Source organism: Rhincodon typus, chromosome 7 (genome assembly GCF_021869965.1).
Source record: "Rhincodon typus isolate 14 chromosome 7, sRhiTyp1.1, whole genome shotgun sequence".
Taxonomy (NCBI): Eukaryota; Metazoa; Chordata; class Chondrichthyes; order Orectolobiformes; family Rhincodontidae; genus Rhincodon; species Rhincodon typus.
In genome coordinates, this window is record NC_063338.1 from 18,475,195 (window position 1) to 18,489,999 (window position 14,805).

At 38.1% G+C, this 14,805-nt stretch overlaps 1 protein-coding gene across 8 annotated transcripts in view; it reads right to left on the reverse strand.

Annotated features, from left to right (window-relative positions):
- hdac4 (histone deacetylase 4) overlaps positions 1 to 14,805 on the reverse strand; it is a 461,100-nt gene that overhangs the window by 131,960 nt on the left and 314,335 nt on the right. For 7 of the 8 annotated variants that reach the window (XM_048598640.1, XM_048598638.1, XM_048598642.1 and 4 more), the window contains one exon: positions 10,266 to 10,397. The exons of the other annotated variant lie outside the window; for it this stretch is intronic. In XM_048598640.1, the coding sequence (XP_048454597.1) occupies positions 10,266 to 10,397 (132 nt within the window). The remainder of the gene's footprint in view (positions 1 to 10,265; positions 10,398 to 14,805) is intronic. 8 annotated transcript variants of the gene reach the window in all.

Sequence of the window (14,805 nt, forward strand, 5' to 3'; positions counted from 1 at the left end):
AATTAAAAGAAAATTAAACTCAGAGACGTCAGGCAAAACGCTAGCTCCTATATGTTCCAAAACCTGCAAGATACCTTGAGGACGTTACCTGGTCAGGTAAGGACGCAGTCACTATTTACAAGCATTTGGCTACTTCATACTGAAGTCAGATGCCAACAGGAATACACTTCCTTTTGATTTGGATATGAAGTATATAACTCTATGAATCAGAATTGTGGATATACAATCTGGAAAGTGAATAGAATTGGGATCTTGAACATTTTCCTTATGTTGAAATGAAAGAATACAGTTTACACAATGAGCGTCTGTTGAATTGCAGACAGTATATTGGCATAGATTGAGGAATTAGAAAATCAAAACATTAGCACAGTCAACATGGTTCTGGATAAAACTTAAGGGAAAACTTTAGTTGACAAATTTATTAGAATTTGATGAGCAGGGGAGGTAAAGGCAACAGTTGATGTGGGCTATTTGGATTTTCAAAATGTGTTGATTGTATTTAAAACTCAAAAGAAAGCTCATAGTTTTGGGGGAGACGATTATGGTGATGAAACAGTGTAAACTAACCAAATTTGTTGATGATTAAAAGAAAGGAAAGCAGACTTTAAGGAGGATATGAAGAGTCTGCAAAGGGTTACAGACGGTTTAAGTGAGTGGGCAAGAATTTGGCAAATGGAGTACATGTGAAAAAGCAAAGTTGACTGCTTTGGCAGGAAGAATAAAAAGCAGTGTATTATTTAAATGGAGAGATTTCTGAATGGTGTAGTGCAGGAACGTCTAGGTGCCCTTATAGATCTTTACTGAACTTAAATGACATTGCCATCTCAATTTATTAACATTACTTCTGAGCAATGTAGTTTGTGCTTTCATGTCAAATACATCTTTACCCTTTACAGCTCCATCCAAGTCTTGAATATTATTGCCATAACTGGGAAGACTCTTCCTGCAGCTGTCTTGTTTTTCTGAACAGGATACAAGATAAAACTGATGGGTGACCCATCTTTCTTCACTACAACCCATGTTATCCTTTTCTACTTTAGTGGTACTACAAAAATAATCTTCTTCAGACTATCCCATTTTACTCCTTCCAAGTTCCAAATACTCAATTCTCGCACTCATTCCACAACCTCCATCTTCAATATAGAAAGGACAATGCTCCAGGGAAATTAAGGATGGACAATGAACGCTGACTCAGCCAATGAAGCCCACATCTCTTGAACGTACTATAACTCATCGTCACCACAATTTCAAGGTCTTAACTCCATCCTGGAATTTCATGGCTTTTAAAACCTAGGCATTTCACCACACAATCCCTATTTTCTGATTTATGCCATTTTAAAAAATTACTTCTGCTGCGGCCAATCATCTGGTGTTGACCCTCTGTGCAGGACTTCACTTTGTTTACTTTTTAATAAAAAAAGAGGAATATAGTTTTCACTGATGATTTCTCATGTTTTTTCACCAAATGAGAAAACATCCTACTTTCTGTAAAATAATGAAAACAATAAATGCTGGAGATCAGAGTGGGGCTCGCAGTATCCATGGAGAGATAGCAAGCTAATGTTGAATCTAGATAACTCTTCATCACAGCTGAAGTGCAATACAGATTCCAGCATCTGCAATAATTTGCTCCTACATGCTGTAAAATAGTAATGTTCTGATCTATCATTGGAATATCCACCAGTAACAGAGTAACATGAATGTTTGAGGATTTTTTTTATGGAGTGGAAATTAGCAGACAAAGACCAAATGATGAGTTGTCTCCATCCCTTCCAAATCCTGCAGCAGAGTCTCCTTTGGTCTGAAAAGTCATCTGCTTAATTCTGTGAAGCAGTGTGTGCATTGAGTACGATGTATGGCAGCCTACAGTCATCTAGCATAATTCTCACAATGTCTGATGCTTCTGAAAATTGACAAAGCCACCCGTGACTTGCTTTCAGAGTCTTTTCTACAGGAAAGGGAAATCCATGAACCTCTTATTGAAGGACAGTAAGAAAGCTTCACACTATCTGCATAGCATAATAATTTCTGCTTAAATTCTAATCTCCTTGCCAAGGTAATTCAACAAAAACCAAATAAGTTAAACTTTCTCAGTAGCACTCATTATTCAGAACTTCAGCACATAGTGGTGGCATTGCGAATAGACAGCCGAGGTCTCCCAGAGAGCAAGCTAAGCAGAGGATTCATCAAAGACTGTTGAAATTTTAACTTTATTCCTTTATTTTTCTAGTTTATGTTAGGAAGGACTTTAATACTAACAATCACCTCATTTGTTTTTCAACTTATTCTATGAAGGTAATGCTCAACTTTTTAAACTTTACTAAACTACTCAATCCTACTCACCACTATTTCAGAAATTTGAAACTAGAAGGATAGAAAGCTATAGAATATGCAGATGAGTTGTACAAATTACACCTGCTCATAACTGTAGTGACTGTAACAAGGTCAACCACCTGGAATTCACAGAATACAAGTTCCCTGATTGGACCAGATTAACAGCCCCCATCAGGGAGACTTGACTGACATAAAAGGATGACTGTCAGGGATATTGAAATGCCTGACTCAGTGCTATTATCAAAAGCTATACATTTGTAAATAAAGGGTGATTGGTTACAAGATGCTAGCCTCTGAAGAGGTATTTCAGCGGTGACCAGAGTAAAGAACAATCCTGAAGAAACGCGCTTATAGCAGTTGTTTTGAAGTTGAGGGTAAGCTTTGTTTGAAAACCTCCATTTGGGCAGCTTGACTTGATCTTGCCGTTGATAAGTGGGCCCAGTATGTGAAAAGTGCATTTTTTCCCCAAGCAAATAACATGTAGCGGATGAAAAAAAAAAGTAATTCTCCTGACAGCCTGTGGAGCTGCAGCTTTTTCTGTCATTAGGAGCTAACGATGCCTGAGGCACCACTAAAACCTTTCAAGAATTGACTGACATAGTTAAGGAATATTAGGACCCTAAGCTTCCTTTAAACCTGAGACACAATCGCCTTTACTTGGCAATTTGAGAACTAGGGAAATCCATATTGGGGTTTTTGACTAGGTTAAGACGACTGGCAGAAACCTGTGAATTTTATATAACCCTTACTGAGATGCTTAGAACTGTGTCTAGTATGTGGAATTAATGATATGACTATGCATAAATGCCAACTGGTTGAAGCTCAACTAGACTTCAAAAAGTTGCTACAACTGGCTTTATCATTAGAAACTGTAGCAAGAGGAGCACATGAGTTGCAAGGTATTACAATGGAAGTGGACAACCTCGCTAGTCCTCTTGAGCTTGGGGAATACCACTTGACTGCAGGCAATTGCATATAGTATCACTCGGGAAATATCCTAATAAGAGTAACTCTATGAGACCCACAGCAAAACCCCAAAACAAAGCCAGGTCTTGGCCAAACAGTTACCATTTTCTTCAAGATTCTGTCCGCTAAGACACTGCAATTGTTGTCGATATGCGGATTCAGGACAGCAACAGAGTCCTATTAGACTTAAATGGAGTAAGATAACTTGTAGGCTGGTATCCAGAAGGATGTCCAGGAGAGTTCACACCCTGGAAACTCCACCTGCATCTGGTTTGGAACAGATAAATTGCGTAGCAACATCAAAATCAGAAACAATCAGGATAAATGTCAAGTTAAATGGCCATTCGGTTCAAATGGAGTTCAATACTGGTGTGACCATACTAGTGATTGCAGAACCAGTTTTTAATAAAATTCACTTTGTGCAAGACTTCAGCCTAGTCTGAGAATTTATATTGGGCAACCTTTGCAGATTAAGGGTACAACCTTTGTTCTGGTCTCTTATTGAAAATCAAACCAGCTGCGTTTCATAAGTATAGTAAAAGACTTGGGCCCAAGCTTGATGAGGTGAAATAGGTTGTGAGAGATTCACCTACATTGGCTCAACATTATTCAAGTAGAGAATAGCTGCCCGAGTGAAGTCCTTATTAAATACACAAGTAGTTTTCTAGGAAGGTCTAGTGACTATCAGAGGATCCGAAGCAACTTTTGCATATTGACTAAGGAAGCAATTGCGTGATTCTACAAGCCCTGTCTAGTACCATGTGCTTACAGGCAAAAGTAAAAGCAGAATGAGAAAACTGAGAAGTGAAGGATTTACCAAACTAGTCTAATTCGTGGAAGAGACAGCACTGATCATACTGACTTGAAGCCTGATGGGTCAGTTTGCCTTTGTGGGAATTTTAATCAAACAGTAAACTGCTTTTCACAGCTGGATAAATATCCAATGCCTTGGATAGAGGATTTGAACGTAAACCTGGAGGGAGGTGTGTCCTTCATGAAACTTGACATGAGCCATGCTTACTTGCAATTGTATTTCAACCAGGATTCTCAGAAGTATGCTACAATTAATATCCGTAAGGGCTTGTCGCAATATATAAGACTACCATTTGGCATATCGTCAGCCTGTTCAATTTTTCAGCAGATGATGGAGAACATTTTGCAAGATCACCATTTACCTAGATGATGTCCTGATAACAGGGAAACTAATAAACAACATTTACAGAACTTGAATATTGTCCTAAGGCGTTTATCTGAGACAGACATGTGCCTAAGAAGGGGAAAAATGTGTGTTCCAGGCCCCAGAAGTGATCTTTTTGGGCTACAGGGTAAACAGGTTAAACAGGTTACACCCATTGGAATATGAAACGAGGGCAATCAAAGATGCCCCGGCTTCCACGTCTGTCCAACAGCTTAGGTCATTTCTTGATCTGGTAAATTATTATGGAAAGATTATAACTTGGTATCCATCTTGGCACCATAAAATCAACTTATAAAAAAAGGGTTGGTCTTGGAAATGGTCTAATCGGCCCTAGTCTTCGAAGAAATCAAGAAATCATCATCATCCTCTAAGGTGTTGGCACACTATGATCCCAAGTAAGATCTGGTATTGACATGCGATGCCTCCCCTTATGGCACTGGGGTGATATTAACTCATAGGTGGTCTACTAGAGAGGAATGCCCATTAGCTTATTCATCCAGGACTTTAGTAAATGCAGAGCGTAAATAAGCCCAAATAGAAAAAGAAGGTTTGGCAGCCATACTTGGAGTCAGAAATGTCCATCAATACCTTTATGTGCAAAAATTAATGATAATCATTGGCCACAAACCCCGACTTAGTCGGCTTGAGGAGAACAAGGCAGTGCCACTCCTAGCTTCAGGCCACATTCAATGGTGGGCTCTAATATTAAGAGCTTATAATTACAAATTAGAACACTATCTTGGAGGCCAAGTCGCAAATGCAGATACACCTTTTATGGTATGCCCAATGGAAGAGTGAGTCTTGATACTGAATTTTCTGGACACGCTACCTGTCATAGCTAACAATATCAGACTTTGGACATGGAAGGATCCAGTCCTTTAAAAACTGAAACAATTGGTATTAATGGGAGAAACCAAAGGGCCATCGCAGCTAGAATTAAAATCTCTTTGGACCTACAGGGTCCAGCTCACAGTAGAGGACGGCACAGTGTTAGGGAGAGGGAGAGCGAGAGCAATAGCAATTGTCCCAAGCCAAGGTTGTTGTCAAATATTTGTTGAACTCAACCAGAGCTAACCATGGGTCTCCAAAACGAAGCTGCTCGCAAGGAGCACTGTCTGGTGGCCAGGCTTGGATGCAGACATAGCCATGTTGGTGGGACAGTGCTCAGGTCAACAAGGACAAAAATTACCGCCAGCAGCCCCCTCACATCTACGTTAATGATCGGGGAAACCTTGGACTCGGTTGCATGTCGACTATGGGGATCCTTTCATGGTTTGATGCTTTTAATCACTGTAGATGCCCGTCAAAGTGGTTGGACGTACACAGAGACGATTCAACAAACGCTGGAGCGTCAATAGAAAAATTGGCACATCTTTTGTGACACACAGAGTCTTGGAGTCATTGGTCACAAGTAATGGGCCGTCATTTACCAGCAGAGACTTTAACTAAAGTTGAATGGGATTTGGCATATTAGGACAGTTCCATACCACCCATCATCCAAGCAGTCCGTGCTTTGGAGGTTGGTTGAAGAAACAGCCTATGACCTCACTAGATACCAAACTGTCATGGTTCTTGTTTGATTATATGACCACCTTTCATGCAACTACAGGGATAGCACAAGAAAAATTGCTAATGGGTAGAAGACTCCACATCAGGGTAAGTACAATCTTCTTGAACTGGGTTGGGGCATGACAATGGCATCTGGAACTCCAATGCTGAACCCAAGACTCCGCCAAGAAGGAGAGACAGTTTGATGCAGGAGACATTTTGGTGCAAGAATCATGGAAGTGGCCTTGTATGGGTAAGTGGCACGATCAACGTGAGATCAAGACCAGTGACTCCTGAAGTGTGGGTAGGTGTGACTATCCTGAATAAGCAGTTGGACCTTTTGACACCCCCGCAGGAATTGGACACCCTGTGCCTGTGGACTCAGAGGGGGAGGGATGTAATGATTGTAACAAGGTCAACCAGCTGGACCTCATAAGCTCCCTGATTGAACCAGATTAACAGCTCCAATCAGGGAGAGCTGGCTGATATAAAGGGGTGAAATCAGGGAAATCAAACCCCTGAATAGCTGACTCAGGAAGTGACAGTGCTATTGTCAAAGGCTATGCAATTGTGAATAAAGGTTAATTGGTGATGGGATGCCAGCCTCTGAAGAGTTATTTCAATAAGTCTTCTGGCAAGGTCTATTCTCCTAGCTGGAAATGTTCCTTACTTTACAAGATACAAGTTAGCTACTTTTCAATCATGTATCAGAGTGTTCAAAATTTTGCTGCAACACAGGAAATACTATAGTCATGTACATGGTCCTCTGAATTGTACAGCAGACAATGTGAAATCCAAATAAGACCTCAACATCCTTCTTGTATAAATCAAATGTACAGAGGGTGTCCCAGAAATCACCTGTCAATGTGAATCACATTTATGAAGCACTCTTTGAACTCTTGCACAGATGGGAAAGTAGTATTGTCTAAAATGGTAGCAATTCAAAATAATTCGTTGCCAATCATTAGGGTCAGTTTGTTCACACCCTGTGGTATTTTGTAGGTAATAGATTGCCCTCACATCAGCACTTAAAGTTCCACTTATGCTATCTAACTTAATTTGATGGTCTTTTGGAACAGTTATTAAGGAGCATACAGAGAAAGTGCATCATTCCATTGAAGAGATTTCTAATAACCTTCAGCCAATATCAATAGATTCTTTCTTGGTCATGAACACAGCCCTGATCTGAGCTTTAAGAGAATTAATATAAAACTAACGTGAGGTGGTCAGAGCACTTACGTTTTGCACTTAAATGTATTTCCATTTCTTGAAACCTAGATGGCACTACACATCCTTCTGTACTTTTGAATGAGTGAAATAAAATAGCCTTACTGATAAGACTGATAATTGAATACATTTACACCTTTTTATTGACATAAATTTATAAGCAAATTTTACAAACATGACTAGCAAACAAATGGATTAGTTATTGTTATTGGTGGTGGAATGGATATGTGATCAGAGTCTCATCTTACAGTTAACTATATGACATTTAAAATAAAACAAAGAACTATGAATGCTGGAAACCTGAAACAAAAACAAATTGCTGGAGAAACTCAGGAGGTCTGACTGCATCTGTAGAGAGAAAACTGTTCACATTGAGTCCAGTGATACTGTTAATGATAGGTTATTTTGGCAGATGCCATAGATATGAAAACTTCCTATGCTTCTAATAACCTAGCTCAAACTGCACAAACAACATTTCATTTTCTAGTTGTCAGGGAACTTATTTGCATTAGATATGAACATTTTTGGGAACCTGAATAATATGGTAAGGTTCGTTGTATGAAAGTCACCCACCCAGCACTGACAAAAATCACCTAAGGATCACAGAACTGGACCGTCATGTCTGTGCCAGATCTACAAATGGACATCTAACAGAGTGTCGTTCTCCTGTCTTCTCTGCCTAACCATGAACATTGTTCCTTTACATAGCCCTCTAATTCTGTTTTGAATGCCTTGAACTTTTCTCCCAAACACTCTTTGGCAATGAATTCCAGGCCCTAACCATTGATGACGAAATTTTTTTTCACAAATTACTCTTGCTTCTTTAATTATTTTAAATTTATGCCCTGTTCTACTCATGCTTTCGGGAGTAAGAACATTTGTTCCCCATTTACGATTTTGAATACTTGTCAGATCTCTTCTCAATCTTCACTTCAACAAGGAAAACAGTCCCAACCCTCCACCAACCAATCTTCACAACTGTAATTCCTCATCCTTGAAATAATTTTCATAATCATATTTCATACACTCTCCTATGCTGTCAAACCCTTCCAAAAATGTGACATTCAGAAGTACACACAATACTCCTGCTGAGGCTGGACTAGTGTCATACCCAAGTACAACATAACCTCCTGACTCTCATACTTTGTGCTCCAATTAATAAAGCCTAGGATCTGTACACTTTATTAACTGCTCCTTCAACCATTCCTGCCACCTTTTAATGATTTATTCTTCAGCTCCCTCACCTATTTTCGTGATGCACCTTCTTTTTCTATTGTTTCTCCATGTTCTGCCTACTAAAACATCACACTTGTCTACATTGTCCAGAATTATTATTTACAGAGATTTCCCCATGTTGAAGTTAAACTGATTTCTAGTTGCTTAGATTATTCTTATACACTTTTTGGAACAAAGGTAATGTCTGCAATTCTCATTCTCTGATACCACCCCAAAAATAATTGTCAGCGCCTCCACAATGTCCACTCTCACTTCCCTGAATATCCTTAGATATTTAACTGTAAGTAAAAAATGGCCTATCTAATAACACTTCCTTATCAATTTTAAACCCTTAACATTATTGAATTTCTTCTTTTCACCATGGTCTGGGTAATATCAAAGACACAGTGAATATTTTTGTTATCCATTCTCAACAGAACAACTAGTGAATATAATTATTTTGTAACAAGTTAGGAACAAAAACTTAGAATCCAGGATGTACTCCAAAAGCAAAGTACAGGTAACATCAGGGAACTAGTGCCAATTGCCATTTATTTCAACTTTATAACACGTCATTGTTAACTCTGCTGTAATTCTCGTCTCAGACGATTCTTGTAAATAGCAGAAGGGTACCTGGAACAAATCAACAAACGACTGATTCATTACCAGGACATTTCTTTCATGTTCTGGCTCAGATTTTTGACATCAGAGTGGCACTCTGGGAAACCCAAAATTGTGGTTGGAATATCTTCACTGGACCTCCTGAGCTAATGCCCTGTAGATCTAGAGAAGGGAGTACTATAATGCAGGCAATATCAATGATACGTCAATTAATCCAAATTTAGTTAAAACATTGTACAGTAATGCCAGACATGGTTACATTTTGATTCAAAAATTTATGTTGAATGAAGAAAGGTGAAACTGAATGTCCACCACAAATTATATTGAAATGAAGGAAACAATTATTTCAGCCAAATAATTTACTTTATGTTAAAATATAAGACTTTTAAAATCACCTTTTGTTCTTTCTCACTGGAGAGTATAATAACTATCCTGATGAACATATGAACATTGAATAAGATCAGAGATACAATTTGTCCTTTGGGGGAACAGACTGGTGACATTCACGTTCTAAATTTATATAAAGAAGAATACTCTAGGCAAGGAGTCAATAATTTCAGTGAAGTAGTAGGGAAAGAAAGAGACACCAAGGTAAGTTCATTTTAATAGAATGATATTTTCATGGATTTGTTCAGAAGACAGCATTATATCCTGCTTCCTAGTTTAAAGATCCTTAGTCAGCACCTTTCAAACTTATAACCATTATCATCTAGAAGGACAATGGTAGCAGATACATGGGAATACTACCACCTGCTAGTTTACCTCCAAGCCATTCATTGAACTGACTCGGAAACATATCGACGCTCCTTCAATGTCGCTTGGTCAGAATTCTGGAAATCACTCCATAACGGCAGTGCAGACCTATTTATAGCACACGGACTGCAGCGGTATTGCAAAAGGCAGCATCTTTGAAAATTTTTCAGGCAAAAGTAGATTGATTCTTAACAGGTAATGGAGTGAAAGGTTATCCTAGATAGGCAGGAATGGGGAATAATCAGATCTGTCACGATCTTACTGAATGATGCAGCAGGTTTGAACCTTTCTCAGAAACAGTTACAATGGCTCATATCAGCAAATGTGCGTCAGGAATTGGCATCAATGTGTAAGCAAGAGGACATTAAAGAATGCCGTTCACTGACAGCCACTATTGTCCTACCTGGAACATCCATGGGTCTCTTTTTAAGTGTGGTTATGGCGCTGCCATCCTTTCTTCGAAGTAAAGGGCTACTTCTTCTCTCTGCCACTTTCTGTTTTAATCTGGAGCGTACCTTTAAGTTTGGCTCTGACGCTGTTAGATCAAACACCAGAAATTACATTTTGTGACAACAATACTGACCCTTTTTGTATAAAAGTACAGCTCACTGTACAGCAGTTTACTCTGTTTAAAAGACTCTCAAGCAGTGTAAAGGATAATTCTGTAGGGCATGTTCAATTTTTAAATCAGGATATAATAGGTGGTCCATTCTTAAATTTATCCCCCTCCTCTTCTCACAGTGCTGACTCTTTGTTAGTTATAATTCTATCAATTTGCTGCCTCATCTTGTACAAACTGTTTACTACCTGATCTACAACTGATCCTAATCTTATCCGAGGTCTGTACATGTTCACTTTCTGCTAAACCAGGGCACTTAGGGTACAATTTACTGCTGAACTCAGCACATCTTAGCTTTATTCCTTATCATTGGATGAACCTGGCAAGTCATTAAAGGGCTGCAACCATCATATTAATAAGTACTCAGTGTTCCGCAGATTACTGTAATAGGTTACAATGCTACAACTGACTAGCTCTGCAAGAATGTTATAAGAACAGAAAATGCTAAAAATAACAACTCTGGCAGCATCTGTGAAGAAAGAAACAGGATTAACATTTCAAGTAGTGACCCAGCATTTTCTGTTTATATTTCACATTTTGGACATCGACAGTACTCTTTTTGCCTATGGAAAATGTTTGTCTGTCTCTGCTAAGGCAAGTAGCCCACTAACAACAAATATATTCAATGACACAATACTATGATGCTCTTTCAGCAACTAGGAATGACTCACTGATCACAACATGCAAAGTCCATGTGCGTAACCAGTTAACAAAATGCATGTTTAAAATTATGCTAGACTCCTGACGCACGTAGATAAGGGGGAAAAAAAACAGGAATTAAGAGCACAAAGAGACCATTAGAACCAACAAATGCATCACTTTTAAAATGAAAACCTGGCTACTACATTTCAAACCTTTCAGCAAGGTTGAAGGCTTATTACAAAAACCAGCATTAAGCTGCCTCATAACAAAGTTGTAATTTATCTTCGTAGAGCTTTTTTAAAAACAAGCTTTCCCCTTATTTAAAAAAAAATAAAACATCTTCGTGAAATAATCAAAAGGGCTTCTCACTAAAGGAGGTTACAATGAGCCACTCAGTTCTGGATTTTTATGCCTCTTAAGTGCATTTCATGCTTAAAAGCTGTTTTAGACACTTTCAATAAGCTTTGGGTTAAACTGCCTTCTTTGAAATGCTAGATAAGGATTACCCATGTTTTACAGTCCATTTGCAAATTTAGAAATTAATTAGAATTATATTTGTTCTTAAAGCTTAGGTGGTTCAGTCAGTTACTAGATATTAAATTATTGAAAAGAGCTACTTATTAATAATGCAAATTCACCCAAGAAATCTTTGCTTCATTTCAGTTTTAAGTTTACATCCTCGAGCTTTGGACTAGAATTTGGGATTGCTGTAAACCTAATTGTTTAACTTGTTTCTTTTATATTTAATTTTGAGCTTGTAAATTAACTATGTACAAAACGTAAAACGTGAAGCATGAAAATTTCCTAATGTGTACTGTATGAAATCTGTAATTTCAAGTATAGTTGAGATTTTAAGATTTTCTATCATTCACAGTGATTTCTAACTCCATCTCAATTCGCCATGATCTCTCTCCAAATTGGTTTAATCTCTCACTATTGCCAGGGAGAGGAGTGGAGTCAGTAGCTAGAGAGAGATTATGGAACAGTAACCAAAAAAATGGTTTATATTTTAACAATTGTTAATAAGATGATGTTTGCTAGAATGAATGCTGGACATGCAATCTGATAATTTAGCAACAGAGCATGAGACAAGAATAGTGAGGTAGATCAGAATATTACCAGCACACTTGATAACTATTTATGTGCTTTTGAATGACGTTACCCAGGGGAACATGAAAAATAAAGAGACGGTCACTGATTAATCCTTGGGAACACAAGACGTGACATCAGGTTTACAGAGATTGGGAGAGACCAGCCAGGCGTGTATTGGAACAGTCATGTCTGAACGTAGCAAAGACATGACCAAAATATTCAGCAATGGTTTGAGACTGGTGTCAGATGTTGCTATGCATCTTATGGTCAAATATTCTGGAATTTCCTCCCTAAACCTCTGTATCTCACCTTCCTTTATTAAGGCACTTCTTCAAAGTTACTCTTTGACCAAAGCCTTTGGTTATCTTACATAATATTTACTCATGTGATTTGATATTTTGTTTCTTTATTCTCCTGTGAAGTGTCTTGAAATGTTTTATGAAGTTGAAAGTGCTTTTAAGCTGTTGGTATGGTTATACTTTTAACTTAAAAAATCCACATTTCCCATCTTTTCTGAATTTTGCCATATAATAGTTTATCAAGTCAGAGGTAGTTATCTAATTTCAGACAATGTGACAACAAGTCTACAATTGGCACTGGCAACCCTCAGTTAGGGAATAAAAATAGAGGTTCCTATTCCTTGTTATAATCAGTAACTTCTCCAAGTTCAGTCGAATAGGATCAGAGTGCAGGTGTCAGATAATCTGTAACACTCGATGCCAAGGTTGTCATAGTCTTCAGCAAGGTGCCAGAATGCACCTGGTGCTTTCAGACAGTGAATAACAATGCTGTCAAAAGAGGGGTTTGTGAAGAGAGAATAAGCTGGAAGTAAGGTTCAGTAAATTTTCCAAAATATTGCTTCATGCAGAAATAGGACTTTCAGTAATGCAGAGGATAACACACCCAAGTTAAGGTCTCTAAAAATATGAAGATGAGAAAACAGTCTCTTTACACTGTACCCAGATGTTGGAAATACCACTTAGCTCCAGGAGTGGCAGTAGTATTGGCAACTCTGCACTATCCACAGTTGCTTGCTTCTGTTCAGCACTGTTTCTCAACAATGGTATGTGATTTAGTTACACTATCAGCACAAAATGTGGCTTACCCTTCTTTGTCATAAATGCTCCAACATGCTAACTTTATGATCAGGGCAAGTGAAAGAAAAATATTGTTTGGTACCATCAAATTTCTACATTTAGTCATGTAGAGAATTATATTGCTCTAAGAATACTGTAGGGGTTATGAAAATGAGAGTGACTGAACAGTTAAAGGAACAATTGATACAATAAGTCATTAGTCTATTTATATCACTCTATCAAACCATTTTTCCAAGTCCAATAGCAGATAGGGAATTAGAAATGTATTTACACAGTTTACACATCTACATTTTGAGTATAAAATTTCATGTTTAGAGATAATAAATTATCATATTATCCTTTGGCATATGTCTAACAAAAGAATGTGTTTGTCCACCTGTTTGCACCGGAAGAAATACACCACTTCCCACTGAGGGAGTCAGATTCATTGCTTTCAAGATGAGCAGCAATTATTTGGCATTTAAAAATCGTATCATCAGATTAAGTAGCATTTTCGATTTTACGCATCCTACTTTAATTTACATAATTTAGATTCACTTCTAAAATTGTACTTACCCCACCCCCAGAAATCAAACAATGAAATCAATCTCATTGATGTTCAGTAAGTACCTTTATAACTTCCTTTGTAAAATGCTCAGCAAAGTAGCAGTGAAAATGAGTATCTCTCACTTCAAACTCAGATTCGAATTTATAATTTAAACCAAGAATTGTTTGTTTCCCATTGTTCACTTAGTATTTCAGAAGTACAGCAGTTTACCTAAAATAGGGGCAGTAATATTTTTGTTCACTTTTGCATTCATTGTCTGAGATAAATACAGTTAAGACGGTGCTGTTCTAGGTGTAATGCCAACATTGTCACACCATAACTTGCTGGACAGAAAAGTACTTCACGCTCCATTGTCCACCTGTGGAAAAGCCTTTTATTTATTCATTCATGGGATGTGGGCATCTCTGGTTGGGTCAGCATTTACTGCCCATCTCTAATCGCCCAGAGAACAATTAAGAGTCAATGAATTGCTGTGAGCCTGGAGTCACATGTAGGCCAGACCAGGTAAGGATGGCAGTTTCCTTCCCTAAAGGATATTAGTGAACCAGAAGGATTTTTCCGACAATTGACAATGGATTCATGGTCATCTTTATACTCTTAATTCCAGATATTTAATGAATTCAAAGTCTATCATATGCCATGGCAGGATTCAAACTTGGGTCCCCAGGCCATTACCTGGGTCTCTGCATTAACAATCCAGCAATAATACCACTAGGCTATCACCTCCCAATAAAACTTGCTTTACATTCACCAGGAAATGAGGGAGAGTGGCGTTTGTGAATTGTATTGACATTATTCTGAACTTTGAATACTGAACAGGATACCCCATTGTGCATTGTTGCACTTTGTTGCTCATGCCTTACTGTCTCGGATTCATTCATCAAATTCCTGTGTTCATGTGTTATCCTTGCATTTATAATATAGCAAATATTAGGAAGCTATGAAT